Here is a 17,073-nt window from a genome sequence, read left to right on the forward strand (position 1 = left end):
CCGGCGGCCCCGCCCGTCCGCCCGGCCCGGGGCTGCTCGGCCCGAGGAGAGCCCAGCGGACCCGCGCGGTGCCGGTACCGGGGCCCGCGGGCGGAACCGGGGCTGGCGGAGCACGGAGCGTGGCCCGAGCCCCCCGCGCGCTGCGGATGGTGCGGCCCGAGCCCCCCGCCCCCCCCGCGGGCAGCGGTGGTGCGGCCCGGGCGGTCACGTGAGCGGGTGTTGATGCGTTGCCTGGCAACGGGAACATGGCGGAGCCGCCGCGGGTGAGTCCGGGCCGGGCCGGGCCGGGCCTGCCCTGCCCTGCCCTGCCCGTCCGGGGCTGCTCCGCCCGCCCGCACCGTACCGTACCGTACCGTACCGTGCCGTACCGTGCCATCCCATCCCGGCACCGCCCATCCGCCCCACTGCTCCCCGGATCGCCCCTCTCGTCCCCTCCCGTCCCGGTTCCGTCCCCTCCACCACGGCCCGGTACTGACCGGTCCGGTTCCACTGCAGCCCGGCACTGCCCGTCCCTTGCACCACCGGCCCGGTACCTCCCGGTGCGTGCCCCGTGCCCAGTCCCGCTGCTCACCCTCTCTTTAAAGAGAAAGAGAGAAAGAAGAACGAAAATAATTTGGCTACATGTTGTGCTGGCTGGATGAATTTCTTTAATAAATCTCTAAGGGATTGTTTTTAATAGATTCGAACTGGAAGCACGTGGAGCTGTAAGTGGTGTGGAGAAGTTTTGTCAGGATTTTTGTGATCTCAGGGCTTGCTGGGTGACTATTTTTGTAAATGAGATTACACTTCTAAATTAAACTTCTGAGCCCTGTGGCAAAAAATACCACAGCATTAGAATTGAATGCAAATGGCAATGTGCTGCTCTGCTTTCCACCTGTGCAGTGTGCCAGGCCAGGGAAGATTGGGAATGACAATGGAGAGGCTGTTCCTCTGGAGGAGTCATTGCCCTGCAGAAGGAGAAGTCTGGCTGCAGGGCTGTTCGTGGGCTCTGCGCAAGTGGGACACTGTAATTACATTTTGGGAGTGCTGCCTGTAGAGCCAGGCCCTTGTGCTGATCCTTTGCTTGCATTGTTCATGTCTCATGATGAAAATGAGCAGATGTGTAGGGGTAAATAGAGTTAGCTGGAAAAGGGGTTTTATGTTTCAGGGAAAACCCCCTGAGGTGTTCCCAGACAATGCAGGATGTGACCAACCTCTGTCCCTCTGCACAGGGTGACATGGAGCAGCCACGGCCAGGTGGAGGAGCCTCTCCCCTTCCCTCGGGAGCACCTGCAGCAGAGCCAGGTACCCCCAGTGCCTGTGCCCAGCTCTGCAGCACAGCCTCTGCTCTTCTCCCTTTCTGGTCGTTGTTAATCCAGCCAGAGGCACGAGGCTATGAAATCTAATGCTGTTGCTTTGGCTTTTTCCTTTTCTGTGGCCCAGGGAGCGAAGCAGGACCCAGCTCTGGCCATGCAGGGCCGAGCTCTGAGCTCCCCAGTGATCATGGCAGCCAAAGAAAGGAGAGGGCAGCTGAGGAGCCTGAGAGAAGAAAACGGAGGGGGAAGAAAGGAGAAACAGAACTGGTCATCCTGGACCCAGAACATGTGAGAAGTCTTCCAATCTTGCTGTTCTTTGCAGGGTTGGTGTTTGTGTTTCTCTGAAAAGTGTGAGGTGTAAGCAGTGGCTGTTCAGCTGCACGTGTGAAAATCAGTTTTGCCAGAGTATTAAGTGCTGGCTGTGTCACTCAGTCCTGGCCCCAGAGCTGCAGGTTCAGCAGCAGTGGGTAAATCTGATCCCTGCAGTGCCCCTGAAAGAGAAGTCCTTGCAGCAAGAGTGAGCAGGTGGGTTCTCAGATGTAGCTCTTCTGGCATGGTTCTGATTTTCAAATATCCTCACTTTTTGGCATCAGCAGAAACCCACTCTGTAACATCTCTCACTTGCTGCAGGGAGTGTAGCTAAAATAAGCACACAAGTCTGTGGCAGAAATAAAATGTTTTATTGGGTGGGGGACGTAGCAGTGAGGCTTCTTCATAACCTATTTACACAAGTATGTTAAAGCTTATTAATACTTATTATTAAAGCTTATTATTAAAGCTTATTATTATGTCCTTCTTTACAGCCCCTGATGGCAAGATTCCAGGCTGCCCTGAAGAATTACCTGACCAAGCAGATAGAACAAGTGAACCTAGACCTCCATGAAATGGTACAGAGCCCCTCCTTTGCCTCCCCAGAGCCCCTGCTGTCCCAGCTGCTGGCACACAGCTCCTCCCCTCTTGTGTCTGCAGAGATCAGCCATGAAGAGCAGCAAGGAGCAGAGAGAAGAGCTGGGGGTGATCCTTTACGGGGCCCAGCAGCAGCTGGGGCAGCTGGAGGAGGAGCTGGCGAAGAGCCACGAGCGCTGGTGGCAGGCGGCCCTGGCGCGGCAGCAGCTGGAGGAGGAGCTGCAGGGCCTCAGGGCTGCCCACAAGGAAATGTGTCACAACACGGAGGGTGAACGCAAGAAAGGTGACAGAGACAGTCCTGGCAGTGTTTCCCAATTCTAGGGCTGTGTGGAGAAATGAATTGGAATTTAAGGCAAGCGCTGGATTGAGAAATGCAGCAAAATAATTAATCAGGAATAATGCACTCATTGAAAAGTTTCATGGATTCTCCTGGAATTCTGTGAGCTGGGAGTCCAGGAATTACTTGCCAGGATCTGTGGTTGTGGAGCTGTACTCCAAAGCTGATGTAAATGTGTGTGCTGGGGAGGGCTGGTTATCTGATGTGTTAGAGGTTTTGCTTCAGGAGCTTCTGTATTTTTTTCTCTTTTATCTCTGTTTAAGGTGTACCCTACAAACAAACTTCTCTGTAACTGTTTTGCCTCTTGTCCCCCCAGTTTCTACAATGCAGACCCAGGTTGAAAACCTGGCCTTGGAGCTCTTCTATGTGCAGAACATGGACCAGGACATGCATCACAGGCTTTTACTGATGAAACAGTCAGCAAAGAGGGCTGAGGCAGAGAGGATCCAGGCTGAGGTGGAAAAGAAAAAACAGGTACCAAGAAAAGCTGTCTTTGAAAGAAATAAATGCAGGTGCCAGCAGTCAGTCTTGGAGGATGTGCCACCTTGTTAGGAGGAAGGCTACAGCGATTGAATAATAGAAAATGAGTGGGGATATTTTTCTCAAATAATTGAAAAAAAAATCCAGAGGCTTTTCTGAAAAGGAGGAGAAGCCCTGCCTGCCCCAGGACAGCAACACTGCAAGCCTTAGGACAATGAATTACTCTTCACTCGAGGAGAAGGGGTGTGGGGGAAGGAGGATATTTTGTGAAGAAATATCGTGTGTACAGGTCTTGAGAATGATTCTGAATCTCAGAATTTCACAATGGAAAGTGAACTTTGGGAATAAGCAGAGCCAGTCGGTGCTGGAGCTCCCTCTGCTGCCTTCCAGGACACAATCCGCGGGACACTGCTCGTGCAGAATTCTGTGCAAGCTGTTGAAATACAGTGGGTTCAGGAGGGTTTTAACAAAGGATTTTTAAATATACATTATTAACATTCCCACTAGCTGGGCAGGTGAACTCAGTGCTGACAGGAGGGATTGTGGCTTCAGAGCTGACCTATCAATTTACTGCTGCAATTGCAATAATAAACAGTCAGCAAAGGTTTCATTCTCCTGCAACTCATCCCTGCTGCAGTCCTGAGCCATTTGTGCATGAATGGGAAAGTTTCAGTAGGACTCCAGTCTAATCCAGTTCTAGTTCCATTTTTAGCTGATATTATTCTTGTAGGATACAGTTGGTTTAGACTGAGATTCTGTGACTCACCCTGCACTGTTTGGCTCTGGCTCTGTAGGACCTTTTCCTGGACCAGCTGACAAGGAGAGTCCACCAGCTCCAGGAACAAATTGCTCTGTTTGAAGCTCAGCTTGTGGCCCAGGCAGAGGACACAAAAGTGACCCGGCAGGCCATCAGTGAGGTAGGAGGGGACTTGTCCCTTGGGGTTAATATTTCCCTCTGGCAGGGCTGACCCCTTTGGCCCGTGCTCACATGGTGTGCACAATGTGGGACAGTTTCACAGTTTGTTCCTGTTTGGAAGAATGAGGACTTTTTTTTCTTTTCCTTTGTCCTTAAGAAGTGCCTGTAAATCACTTCCTCCTGCCCTTCTCAGCAGTTTTTTCATGCAGACCTGTGCTCTGTGGGCTGCTGAGAACTGAAACAGCCACAGAGTTGAATCTGATCCTGCTCAGCACATTATGAACAGGAAAAGAAAAAAAATTATATTGTAACACTTTTTTTTTTTAACACGGTGTAGATTCATCCTGTCTGCCCTCTCTCTGTTCCCCAGGCTGGTCTGGAGGTCCAGGCTATTAACATGGAGAAAAAGAAGCTGATGGACCAATGGAACAGCAGCTTGGCTGGAATGAAGCAGAGAGATGAGGCCTATGTTGTCACTCAGGAGCTGCTGAGGTATGGTCTGAAACCAGGCCCTGAGGACACCTCAGATTTGGGCAGGAGGGATTCTAGAAGGGGATTCCAGTGGGGTTTAGTCTCCTGTGGGTTGTAGCACTGTGTGGGCAGGGCGTGCCAGGCAGAACAAGTTCCCTGCTCTGAAGTACGTAATAAATTCAAAGGATGAGAAGCACTTTTCTTTGTTGCCGTTTTCTTTATCCTAACCGCATCTCTCCCTCGGAATGTGGGGAGTTCTTGAAGCTGCTTAGAGCTTTTATGATCGTGTTTTATTCCTTTAAAAGAGTTCTCTCACCTTTGCAACATTTCTTACTCCAACGACTTGGATGTCAGGAAGGGTTTATCTCTCACCAGAGTTTTGTGAGGCCTTTGGAAACGTTCAGGAAAACCTCCCTGTGTCACCAGAGGAAGTGTTTTATTTGCTCATGAGCCTTAAAGCTTGACTGATTTTCTGAGAACAAACAATCTGCTTTTATATGGTACATCCTGGTTGGAATGGGGGCTGGGACAGTACTGAAAGAAGGAATCAAATTTCATACACACATTTACTTTTAAATCTTAATGTCTCCATCCATCTCCTGCTGACTCTGCACTGTGACAGCAACTGAGCCCTTACAAACATTTTCCTTCTTGGGCAGTTGTTGCTGCAATAATGTGCTTGAAAAGAGGAATTTGTGGGTGGCTGCTCAGCACCAATCCCTGTGATGACTTTCCATCCTCTTTGCCCCTCCAGCAACTACAGACGTGACCTCAAGTCCCTAGAAGGGGACATCCATGGCTGTGGAAAGTCCATCAGGAAAGAGGAGGAGAAGAATGAGAACCTTGTCAGGCTCCTGAACCGCTCCCAGAATGATGCCAGTGTGACAAGGAAACTGATTGCCCAGTGCCTGCTGGAGCAGGAGGCCCTGCAGGCTCAGACTGGCACCTACACTCGTGTTCTCCAGGAGACAGAGGAGGCCCTCAGCAGGACCAGGATGGTGAGGAGAGGCCATGGAACATGAATCCTTTTGAATACTTGAATTGAATGCCCTTCCTCAGACAGTTGTAGTGATCCTGTCTCTGTCTTCCAACCTTTTAGGAGCAGGCTGCTCACCTGAACAAGTTGCTGTCCATCAGGAAGGGTATAGAGAAAGGAACTTACACCAATGAGCAGCTAGAGAGTGAAATCATGGGAAAGCTTCAGGACCAGAGGATATCCAGCAAAGTTGCAAAGCACTTCTCCCAGCTGGCTGAAAAACTTCGGAACAGAAGAAGCGACCTGGTATGGCACCCCCCTTGGGAGGGCAGGGAAGGAGCCCCTGGGGCCCCAGCAGGGTTTGTCAGTGACTTTGTTCTGGTTTCAGGTCTGCATTGAAGCTCTGCTGAGTTTGCCTCTCCAATCTGGTTCTCCCTGTGATCTTATTGCAGGATTCTGGTGTGTGTGAGAGAACTTGGCCAAAAAGGGCTGACACAAAACACACTGTCCTTTACTTCAAAAATGAGGCAATACGATGAGCGTTTACTATAAAGTATTAGCATTTCTTATGTACTGAAGAAAAACAGTGGACCTGTGTTACTTCTGTAATCTAATTTTAACTAATTTTTATTTCTATAATTCATCATGGAATGGGATACAGGCAGCTCTCAGTTCTGAGGGACAGTCCACCAGTCCAATCTTTAATCCATGAGAAGTTGCTCTCTCTGGGAGTGTATAACTGGATCACTTAGAAGGATTGGAAAGCTCAGCCCAGCCTTTCTCACACCTGAGAGTGCTGTGCTGGTTTTTAGGTGTGTGTGCCAGGTGTGCTGGAGAAGGGACAGTGCTGTGATGTCCTGGTGCTGGTGGCAGGTAACTGGAGACAGCTGGGCAAGGGGTCATTGCAGAAGGGATGAGTGAGGTCTCTTAAAGGTTTTTGGAATGTTTAGGCTCCTTAATGCTTTTCAACAGCTGTATGGGAGGGGTAGATGTTGTATTAGCTGGCAGTTGATGGAGAAGCAAAGATACACAGAGGGTAAGTAGCTTGTGGCTTGTAGTACAGACCTGGGAGTAGAATCTCAATCTCCTGACTCCTGTGCTGGACAAGTGGCATTACAACTCAACAAGGGGCTGCTGGGGACAGTGATGTGTTTTCTCTCTTGATATTCCCAGGAGCTGCATTTTTACAAGGTTGAGAACGATGTGGCCCAGATTATTCTGAATGCAACCAATACCAGCTGCAGGCTGACAGTTCACCAAAAAACACTCTCTGAGGTGGACAAGGAAATAAAAAATGTGAATGAGCAGATCACCTGCCAGGAAAATGAGATTGCAAAGTCCAGGATCCTGGCTGAGAAGAAGGGAGGGATCATCTGCCTGTACAACAAGAAGCTGGAGATGCTTCTTTCTCAGCAGGGGGTAGGTACTTTTGTGTTTCAGTCCCAATTTTGATTTTATTCTTTGTGGTGGCCACAGATGTCCCTGATCAATGCAACTGTGTTAAGTGTTGGGTAGTTCAAACATTCAGGCATCAGCACTGTGATTTAAAAGCTGCATTGGTTAATGCAGTTGTTTCTGTTTATCAGTTCAAAATGCAGTGAAGGGAATTGTGAAATGAGGGTGTGCCTGGCACAGATCCCTCAGGGACTTTGCCTGCACCTGATGAAAATGTCAGATGGCATCAATGAGTAAATAGGATCTTGATAGGAAAATCTGCAAGCACTGAGGAGGGGAAAATTGGGCAGGCAGTGAGATTTCAGTCATTTCAGGGTTGGCCCTATTGGGGTGACTCCCAGATCTGTCCCTGGCAGGGTAAGACCTTATGCATAGCCGTGGGGAAATGAGTCCTGTGGCACATCCTCTGCAAGCTTTGGCATGTCCAGATGCTGCAAACAGCTCAGGCAGCTTCTGCCTGATTTAGCCCAAACTTTGCTCTCGTACAGGGGCAAGAACTGGGACCTCTGGAAATTGAAATCAACAAGCTGAACAAGCAGATAGAAGATTGCAGCTCCGAGGCAATGACGTTGCAGAAGTACTGGCTCAGTGAGCAGAAGGAGCTGGTGAGGCTGACACGGGAGAGGGAGGAACAAGTCTCCTCCCTGGACAGTCTGCAGAAGCAGATCATCATCATGCAGCAGAGGAAACTGCGCCTTGAGAGTGCGTCATTCCTAAAATTCTGCTCTTCCTTAAAATGTCCATCTGGGAAGGGAGGAACAGGGAGGGGAGGGTTACACATGGGAAAGCTGGATCTGCCCCAGAGAGTGCTCCTGGCTGTGTGTGAGCAGGAATACCAACAGCCCAGGAACTCCTGCTGGTTGCACCTGGTTATTCCTGTAAGGATTGATCCTACTGTCCTGACAGTCAGACCCTAAGTGACAATGTCACCTGTAACACTTGCTAAACAAACTTTGCAAGTAGTGGGTAGGTAAATGTCCCCAGCAATGACTGCACTTTCCTTGGCCAAACCCAACTTTTTCCCACAGGAGTCTCCTTCAAAAACTTTTTTTTGGTTTTGAGCTTGTGGAAATCCATTTTGGCTGGACTGGTGGGACATGGGTGGCTCTGCCTGAGGTGCTGCCAATTCTGATAGCCATTTGTCACACCTTGTCTCAGTTCAACCCAGTGCTCAGGGGAATTCTAAGACTTTTTTTCTGTTCACCCATAGATGAAATTCAGCAGGAAATAAAAGAGCAGAAGGACGTGGAACGGCACATAAAGAACATGTCAAATGACTTGATAAAGTTGAACACGTTGATCAACAAGAACAACAGCAGCGTTGAGGACCTGAAAAATGGTAGAATTGTCACAGAGAGCGAGTTTGTGCAGTCTCTCAAGGTACTGAGGCACCTGGCACCTCATTCCCAGGTCTCAGCCTCCCGTGCAGATCAGAGGCAGATCCTGGAAAACCTTCTCGGCCTGACAACTCTGTATTGTTTTGTTCTTCCCAAATCTAGGCAGCAGAAAAAGAATCCATGGAGATGCAGGAGAAGCACAGTAAACTGACTGAGGAGAAGGAAAGGCTCCTGAACAGCCTGGTAGAAGCAGAGTAGGTACCAGAGTGCCACAGTCCTGTGTGACTGTGTCCACATTCCCATTCTCCTGCAGTCACCAAACCTGGCACCAGCAAATGTGCTTCTAGCCTTCCTGGAGACGGGGATGAATGTTTGAAAGGTGTTTCAGCAGTCTCTGGAACCAGCAGGAGCTGGGAGGATGTTGGCTTTAACAGTTCCAGCATGTGTAAGCTGGACATTGCCAAGATCCATATGGGAAGACTCTGCCAGTAACTGGCAGTGAGTGTGCTGCACTGGGCAGGTCATTGAGGGTCTAACTTTCTCCTTCCTTCCCCTTTCTCCTCTGAAGGCATCAGATCCTGCTGTGGGAGAAGAAGTTCCAGCTGGCAAAAGAGATGAGGGAAGCAACAGATGCTCTGTTAGAACACGGCGAGATCCATGACATGAAAACAGAGATTCGGAGGATGCAAGTAAGGCACTGGGAAGGAGGACTGAGGAGGGGAAGCCACCCAGTGTACTCAGCCTTGGAGTGGCTGAAACATGAGGCAGGAGATGAGAAACAGGCTGGAGAAGTGGCATCTTCAGGGCCTGGGTGGGACTCTAAACCCCTGCAGCTCAACTGAACAGAGCACATGCAGCCCACACATCCTGCATTCCCCATGCCAGCCTCAGCAGGATCTGGATACTCCCAAGAAATCTATTTAAATTGCAGTATGTCTGCCACCTGATTCTGTGACCCTGATTTATGTGCAGTGTTGATTAGTAAATATTGCATCACTTTAATCACTGGTTTAGGAAAGTGTTCCCTCTCCTGGCAAAGAAGCTCATCCCTTTCATTCTCAGGATGCTTCTGCTTTTCTGCTTCTGCTCTTGCTAATGAGGTTCAGACTAACATTTTGAGTATTGGAGTAGACAGGTTGGTAATCCAGGCCTCTGCCTTCCAGATCCACACACAGAAAACCAGGATTGGACCTGGACCAAATCTGGCTTGCAGGCACTCATGTCCCATAGGTCTGGTTTATGCTGGTGGGATGTGCCACCCGGACAGCTTCCCTTGGTGCTGTTGGCAAACATTTGGGATTTTGAGGCTGGTTTGTGTCTTGGCAAATGGCAGGTACGCTATGGGCAGCTGCAGAAACAGCAGGAGCTGCTGATTCGGGCGATGGAGGCGTGTGTTTCCCAAAGAGAGACAATAACAGATCAGGCAGAGGCTCAGAGCAAATTAAAACACAGCACCAAGAGCGACTTCCAAAGCAGGAAACAGGAGCTGAAGAAGAAGATCAGGGAAATCCAGGAGGTGAGCAAGGAAAGTAGGGCTGCAGGAGCTGACACAGCTGGGGTTGGCCTTGTGGTGGGCAGCAGTGAGCACAGCAGTGACCCTGTGCCAGCACAGGGGCAGGCTTGGAAAATCATTCATTGAAAATCCCCCAAAACCCAGTTCTGGGAGGATGGTCAGGAGTGCAGCTGAACTAGAGAACTGAAGTCTGCCATTCCCTTCTCTTCCATTTACTAGAACATTTATGAATGCAACCAAACCATGCAGGAGCTGGAGACCATCCAAGAGTCCCTCAATGACAACTTTTCAGAAAAGCAGCAGGAAGTGTGCCAGCTCCAGGCTGAGACCGACAGCCTCAGCTTGGACAGGGAATATCTCCAGAATGAGAAACGATGGGTGAGCACATCCTTTCCCTTACAGCATGTGAGCCAGACAGAGCCTACTGCTTCCTCTGCTGCCAGCTCTGTCCTCAGCTTGGTGTGCTATAATGCATTAGAACAGCACATTAACTGAGCACGTTTTGGGGGGCTCACCAAGAGCCAGCTTGACGTATTGAAACCCTGTCCTGGTGAGGGTTGCCTTACATATGTGGGAATTTCTCTGATTTATGGAGTTCTGTGAGGTCTGTACCTCTCCAACACCCGGGCTGGGGGTGCTGTTTGGCTGCTATGGTTGGGAACTCACAGCACTGTCCTTCCCTTGTCCATCGTGATGGTCACAGCACCTGACACGAGTCCTGCCCATGCTTTTCCTGCTGTCACAGCCCCTTCGCTTTTTTATTTTCTCAGAACCTGTTGGAGCTTGTGGCTCACCAGGCACGCCAGAAGCAGCTGCAGGCACTGAGGCAAGGGAAGTACAAGGCCCTGTGCCACACTGAAGAGGCCTGCATGAACCAGCAGGAGAAGCTGGAGGGTCGGCTGCAGACCATTAACACCATCGTGCAGCAGATCCAGGAGGAACAGCCCGAGAACCAAAGGGCTCTGCAGTGGCTCAGTCACTGCTTGAGGTCCAAGCTCGGGTCCGCGAAAGCCTGACAGAAACATAGAAAATACACGTGGTATCTTTTATATTCTTCCACGGGCTCCAGACTGTAAATAAATAACTAGATAAATAAATAAATAAATAAAACAGGTGGGGGGGTATAATATTTACTTTGTCGAGTACAATGTTTATTTCAGACGTACTACTGTAATCCTTTCGGTATGTTTCTGTTTACGTTTCACTTTCTCTGCCCCAAGCAGCTCCGCCTCCCCGCCCCGCCCCGGTGGAGCTCCCATTTCCCGGGGTGGGGGCGGCCCAGCCCCGTTCTGCCCCGGCTCTTGCCCAAGCCCGGGCAGCAGCGGGGTCGGCCGGTGCTGGTGCCGCCGCCGGGCCATGGGGCCGGGCCCGGGGCTGGCGGCCGCGCTGCTGGCGCTGCTGGTCCCGGCCGCGGCGCGGGGCCCCGGCGCTGCCGCCTGCGAGGTGTCCCCGGGCGGCCGCTTCGACTGCGGCCCCGAGCGGCTCCTGTCGCGGGCGGGCTGCGAGGCGCGGGGCTGCTGCTACAGCCCCGGGCCCGGGCCCCGCGCCGGGCCCGGCCCGCCCTGGTGCTTCTTCCCGCGCGGCTACCGCAGCTACCGCGCCGAGAACCTGACGGCCACCGAGAGCGGCTTCTCCGCCCGGCTGCACCGCGTGGCCGCCGCCTTCCTGCCCGGAGCGGTGGACGAGCTGCGGCTGGAGCTGGCGCTGGAGACCCCGGCCCGCCTGCGCTTCACGGTGCGGCCCGGCCCGGCCCGCCCGGCGGTGCCCGGTGCCCGTGCCCCGCTGACCGCTCTCCCCGCAGCTCCGGGACGCGGCCCGGCCGCGCTATGAGGTGCCGCTGGCCACGCCGCGGGTGCGCGGCCGAGCCCCCTCCACGCTCTACGGGCTGCAGCTCAGCCAGGACCCCTTCGGCCTCGTCGTGTGCCGGCAGCGCGGCGGGAGAGTCCTGTGAGTGCCCCTGTGCCCGCTCGCCTCTGAGGGACTCGGGGTGGAAACGTGCACAGCCCCACAGTGCCGGGATGGGTGCAGGGACACTGCTCTTCATCTGTCTGGGACACTGGTGACAGCAGCGGGATGGCTGTGGGGGCTTTACTTTGACTCCCTCTGCAGTTCCGTGGCTGGGCAGGGAACCAGGAGTCCCAGAGCTCACACAAAACTTGTTTTTATTTCCCCTGGTGATGAGCACCCGTGTCCCAGCCCAGCACCAGTGGCCCCAGTTCAGTGCCTCCCTCCCAGCCCTTGGCTGAGTCTCCCTTTCTCTCTGCAGGCTGAACACCACGGTCGCACCCCTCTTCTTCACAGACCAGTTCCTGCAGATCTCCACCTCCCTGCCCTCCCATTTCATCTCGGGGCTGGGGGAGCACCTGACACCACTGTTCCTTGACACAGCATGGACCAGGGTCACCCTCTGGAATCGGGACATGGCACCTGCGGTACGGAGCGGGCTGAGGGAAAGGGAGATGATGGGTCTGTGCTCCTGGGGGTGGCCCTGTGGCTTCTCCTGGGGCTGGGGAGGTGTGTGTGTGCTGGTTCAGCTCTGGGCCTCGGCCATAACACTGGACAACCCCTGGGACCCCTGTCTCCAGGCCCAGGTGTGTCCTGCTGGAGCTCTGTGCTGCCTGGGAGTGTTTGCAGGGCTCTGGCTCAGGGCAGAGCTCTCCTGAGGTGACAGAGTTTGGGAGCACAGCCCTGGCTTTGCACCTGAAGCCAGTGCTCCTGACTGGAGGTGGGGGTGGTCAGGTGGGTGTGGGGGTCTCCAGCAGAGCCTCACTGGCACCACACTGTGCTCTACTCCAGCCCCACATCAACCTCTACGGCTCCCACCCTTTCTACCTGGTGATGGAGGACGATGGTTCAGCCCACGGTGTCTTTCTGCTGAACAGCAACGCGATGGGTGAGTCCCGTGGGGCGCCGGGCGTGGGCCTGGCCCTGTCCTCATCCTCATCTTCCTCCCCTGGCACTTGTGCTTCCCCAGACGTGCTCCTGCAGCCCAGCCCAGCCCTGACCTGGCGCACGACCGGAGGCATCCTGGACTTCTACATCTTCCTGGGCCCCGACCCCAAGAGCGTGGTGCGGCAGTACCTGGATGTGGTTGGTACGGCTGAGCCATGGCCAGGATGGCTCTGCTGGGATGCCATGAGCTGTGGGGCACAGCAGGGCTCTGGGGTGGCACAGGGCTGAGCCATCCCTGCCAGCACTCACCCTCTGCCCTCCAGGGTTCCCCTTCATGCCCCCATACTGGGGCCTGGACTTCCACCTGTGCTGCTGGGGCTACTCCTCCACCGACATCACCCGGCAGGTGGTGGCCAACATGACAGCAGCCCGCTTCCCCCTGGTAGGTCTGGGGGGCTCCTGGGGCTGTGGGGGGCTGGTGGGAGCCCTGAGGTGGGGGTCCCACAGCAGCTCTTGGGGTCCCTGCTCCTGCCCAAGCCGCGGTGCCTCCATCTACAGGATGTGCAGTGGAACGACCTGGATTATGCAGATGCCAAGAGGGATTTCACCTTCAACAAGAAAGGCTTCAAGGACTACCCAGAGATGGTGCGGGAGTTCCATGACCGCGGGCTGAGGTACATCATGATCGTGGTGAGTTGCACGGGCAGGCTGGCATGGGTTCAGCTGCCCCAGGGTGGTGATGAGGGCAGGGCTGGCTGTTCCCTGCTGTTGCTGCTAAAGCCCTGGCTTTTTGCCCTTCCAGGATGCTGGGATCAGCAGCTCGGGGCCCCCTGGCATGTACAAGCCCTACGATGAGGGCCTGAAGCGAGGGGTGTTCATCCGAAATGCCACGGGGCAGCCCCTGATCGGGAAGGTGCGTGTGGGGAGCAGCCCTGGTGCCCACGGGGCAGGGCTCGAGTGGGGCTGTGGCAGCAGGACCCCAAGCGTGGGAGAGAAACCTTTGGGGGGCTGTGGTGGAAGGTGGGGGCTCTGCCCAACGCTCTCCCCCCTGCAGGTCTGGCCAGGCCCCACGGCCTTCCCAGACTTCACCAACCCAGAGACTCACGAGTGGTGGCACGACATGGTGAAGGACTTCCACGAACAAGTGCCCTTCGATGGCATGTGGCTTGTGAGTGGCTCTGTTGCAGCTGCTGGCCCTGGCTCCTGCCCTGCACTCTGCTGAGCCCCACTGCAGCAGTGAGGCCATCCCATCCTTTCCTTCCCTCCCAGGACATGAATGAGCCGTCCAACTTCGTGGAGGGCTCCCAGGATGGCTGCCCCAACAACAACCTGGAGCATCCCCCCTACATGTCAGGTACAGGAGTGGGTTCCAGCCCTGCCCAGGGCTCTGGGGATGCCGGGAGGAGCCCAGGGGTTGCTCTGAGCTCCACCTCTCCCCTGCAGGTGTATTTGGAGGACGCCTGCAGGCCGGGACCATCTGTGCCTCCAGCCAGCAGTACCTGTCCTCTCACTACAACCTGCACAGCCTGTACGGGCTGACCGAAGCCATCGCCTCCCACAAGTGAGCCTGGGGCTCCTGCCACAGCATGGGCAGTGTGGGCAGGCCTGGGGCTCCTGCCACAGCTCCTGCACATGCTGGGGGTGCAGAGCTGGGAGAGACCCTGCATGGGCAGGCCTTGGGTGGTGGGTGAGGGTTTGGTGTGGAACACAGGGCACTGTGGGAGCCCTGAGCCCCTTCCCCAGCTGGTGGGTGCTGAGCAGACCCCTCCCACTCCCAGTGCTCTGCTGAGGGTCCGGGGCAAGCGTCCCTTCATCATCTCACGCTCCACCTTCGCTGGGCACGGGCGCTACGCCGGGCACTGGACAGGGGATGTTGGCAGCAACTGGGAGCAGCTCTACTACTCCATACCAGGTATCTGTGGGGCACTGGGCCTGCACCCACAGCCCTGCTTCCCCCTTGCCCCCACAGCCAGGGGCTTCTCCACAGGCTCCATCCCCGGGTGCTGCAGAGCCCTGATGCCCTCTGTGCCCTCTGCAGAGGTGCTGCTCTTCAACCTCTTTGGGGTGCCGCTGGTGGGTGCCGACATCTGCGGCTTCCTGGGCAACACCAGCGAGGAGCTGTGCGTGCGCTGGACCCAACTGGGCGCCTTCTACCCCTTCATGAGGAACCACAACGACCACGGCACCCGGGTGAGCGCTGGGAGCCCTCACCTGCCGGGCAGGGGGCTCTGGGCCCAGCCAGGGCTAACCTGCCAGCGTGGGAAGGTGGCTGGTTCAGCTGCAGGGCTGTGTGCCCCAGTGCTGGAGAGTCCATCCTGCATCCCCGAAATGCACCCTCGGTTCCTCCCCACGCGGGCTGAGCATCCCCTCGGGCTGTTCCCCTCCCTCCCCGCAGCCGCAGGAGCCCTTTGCCTTCAGCCCGCCCGCCCAGGCTGCCATGAGGAACGCCCTGCGCCTCCGCTACTCCCTGCTGCCCTTCCTGTACACGCTGTTCCACCGGGCTCACAGCGCCGGCCAGACTGTGGCACGGCCCCTGTTCCTCGAGTGAGTGCCAGCCCGGCTGGGGCTCAGCAGGAGGCAGCTGCAGGGTCTCCTGGTGCTGCCCTCCCTCCCCTACTTCCCCAGGTTCCCCACAGACCCCAACACCTGGGCCATGGACCGCTAGCTCCTGTGGGGCGAGGGGCTGCTCGTCACCCCTGTGCTGGAGCCAGGACAGACCAAAGTCAGCGGCTACTTCCCAGCAGGGACGTGGTACAGCCTGGCAGGGGTGGGTGCTCCTGCTGTGTTGCACAGGGGGCTTTGCTGTGGCACCTCGTGCCCATTCCTGCATCCCAGCAGCCCCCTGGGGCTGTGTGTGGGTCTCGTGCCTCACCTGCCTTTGCTGGTGGCCATTTGAGGGCTCTGGTGCTGGGCTGGGCCCCCCTGCTGTGTGGCACCCTGTGCCTGCTGTTCCTTCTCTCTGTCCCCATGTAGGATTCCACCATCCACAGCAAAGGGCAGTGGATCCTCCTGCCAGCGCCCCTGGACACCATCAACGTCCACGTCCGTGCAGGGCACATCCTGCCCCTGCAGGTGAGCCCCCTCTGCTCCGTGGTGACACCACAGTGACCTGCCCGAGCAGCCTGGGAGGGCGGCAGTGCCCACACCGCTGCCAGGACAGTGTCAGAGGAGCTGTGGCTGCAGGGCTGGGGACACGGCTGTGGCAGTGCCCTGAGCTGTGCCTGCCCCATGCCCCAGGAGCCCGCCTTCAGCACTGCCCAGTCCCGTGGGAAGGGCATGGCCTTGGTGGTGGCACTGGGCCTGGACGGCTTCGCCAGGGGAGAACTGTTCTGGGATGATGGGGAGAGCTGGGAGACCTTTGAGAGGGGCGACTACACCGAGATCCTCTTCCTGGCCTCCAACGTGAGCACGGGGAGCTGCTGGCAGGGGCTGGGCAGGGCTCCTGGTGACCCTGGCACACCTGTGTCTGCTCAGAGAGGCAGCAGGTGGGGTGGGGCACCTGGAGGAGCCCTGGGAGCACATGGTGCCATCCCCTGTGCCCAGGACGCTGTGCTCAGCCAGCTGCTGAGGGCGAGTGCCCACCTGGACGGGGTCCTGCTGGAGGCCGTGACTGTGCTGGGGGTCACCAGCCCTCCCCGGAGAGTTCTGGCCAACGGTGCCATCGTGAGTGACTTCTCGTACCGCAGTGACACCCAGGTGAGCGCTGGTTCCCAGCCTGGGCAGGGGTGGTGGCCAGGAAGGGACCCGGAGTGCTCCAGCGATGGCACAGCACAGGCCATGGGTGCCCTGCCCAGGGGATCTGTGGGACCAGGACTGTGCCAGGCTGTGGCTCTGTGAGGGGCAGGACCCCCCGGGGCTCTGACACTCCTGGGCTCCCTCCTGCCTGGCTCTCACCTTCCTTCTCCCCCAGGTGCTGAGAGTCCCTGTGTCGCTGCCCATGTGGGAGCAGTTTGTGATCTCCTGGTCCTGACCAGCGTGGGTCACAGGGAGACTGCGCTGCTCCCCTGGAATCCAAGGCCAAATCCATCCCATCCCCTGTACCCTGAGCTGCCCCTGCTCTTCCCACACTCCTGGGCCTTGTTCTCCCTCTGGCTGCTGGGCATTGATGGAGGGGTGTGCACTGGACTGGCAGAGGGAGGGAGCCCTTGCACAGCCCCCAGGGACAGGGAAAACTTCACCATCATCAAATCAGGGGAAAAAAGATCCAAGTGCCTTGTGAGACAGCAAACCAGTTACTCTGGGGGCCTGGTAACTAGGGCAGAGACTGCAGGGAATTTCTTGGCTGTGGTTTTGGGGAGGGGGATATGCAGGGACTGAGGGAGCAGTACTGTGAATAAAGCTGCTGTTTGCTGGGAGCAGCCCCAGGCCGTGTCCTTGTCCCCTCTCCTGGTTCTGAATGTGCTCAGTCCCCTGCCCCTGGCTGGGACACCCCAGCTCTGTCCCTGCCTGGAGGTCTCCAGCGGGACCCCCTGTGCCCCTTGAAGGCTTTCCCCAT

At 55.9% G+C, this 17,073-nt stretch overlaps 2 protein-coding genes across 3 annotated transcripts; both read left to right on the forward strand.

The window, feature by feature from the left end:
* The first annotated feature begins 245 nt into the window (after positions 1–245).
* Positions 246–10,741, forward strand: CCDC40 (coiled-coil domain containing 40). Its single transcript, XM_041485799.1, has 18 exons — positions 246–263; positions 1,212–1,284; positions 1,423–1,583; positions 2,099–2,182; positions 2,265–2,484; positions 2,855–3,012; positions 3,813–3,935; positions 4,305–4,426; positions 5,160–5,403; positions 5,505–5,687; positions 6,555–6,800; positions 7,325–7,538; positions 8,047–8,216; positions 8,336–8,427; positions 8,742–8,862; positions 9,507–9,689; positions 9,906–10,064; positions 10,457–10,741. The coding sequence occupies exons 1-18, from the start codon at positions 246–248 to the stop codon at positions 10,700–10,702; spliced, it is 2,817 nt and encodes a 938-aa protein (XP_041341733.1). The 3' UTR covers positions 10,703–10,741.
* A 203-nt stretch (positions 10,742–10,944) lies between these two features.
* Positions 10,945–16,942, forward strand: GAA (alpha glucosidase). Of its 2 annotated transcripts, XM_041485725.1 has the most exons (18): positions 10,946–11,420; positions 11,488–11,633; positions 11,953–12,118; positions 12,483–12,579; positions 12,661–12,780; positions 12,902–13,020; positions 13,137–13,268; positions 13,381–13,491; positions 13,633–13,746; positions 13,848–13,932; positions 14,022–14,139; positions 14,357–14,490; positions 14,617–14,768; positions 14,974–15,122; positions 15,552–15,650; positions 15,816–15,980; positions 16,122–16,274; positions 16,489–16,942. In XM_041485725.1, exons 1-17 carry the CDS (start codon positions 11,043–11,045, stop codon positions 16,144–16,146), a joined length of 2,310 nt encoding a protein of 769 aa, XP_041341659.1. In that variant the 5' UTR covers positions 10,946–11,042; the 3' UTR covers positions 16,147–16,274; positions 16,489–16,942. The 2 variants fall into 2 exon arrangements, with proteins under 2 accessions (XP_041341660.1, XP_041341659.1); XM_041485726.1 differs by lacking the exons at positions 16,122–16,274; positions 16,489–16,942 and adding an exon at positions 15,204–15,345 and having other exon boundaries at positions 10,945–11,420; positions 15,816–15,855.
* Positions 16,943–17,073: the final 131 nt, after the last annotated feature.

This window comes from Pyrgilauda ruficollis, unplaced genomic scaffold (assembly GCF_017590135.1).
Source record: "Pyrgilauda ruficollis isolate IOZ18807 unplaced genomic scaffold, ASM1759013v1 scaffold72, whole genome shotgun sequence".
NCBI classification, from domain to species: domain Eukaryota; kingdom Metazoa; phylum Chordata; class Aves; order Passeriformes; family Passeridae; genus Pyrgilauda; species Pyrgilauda ruficollis.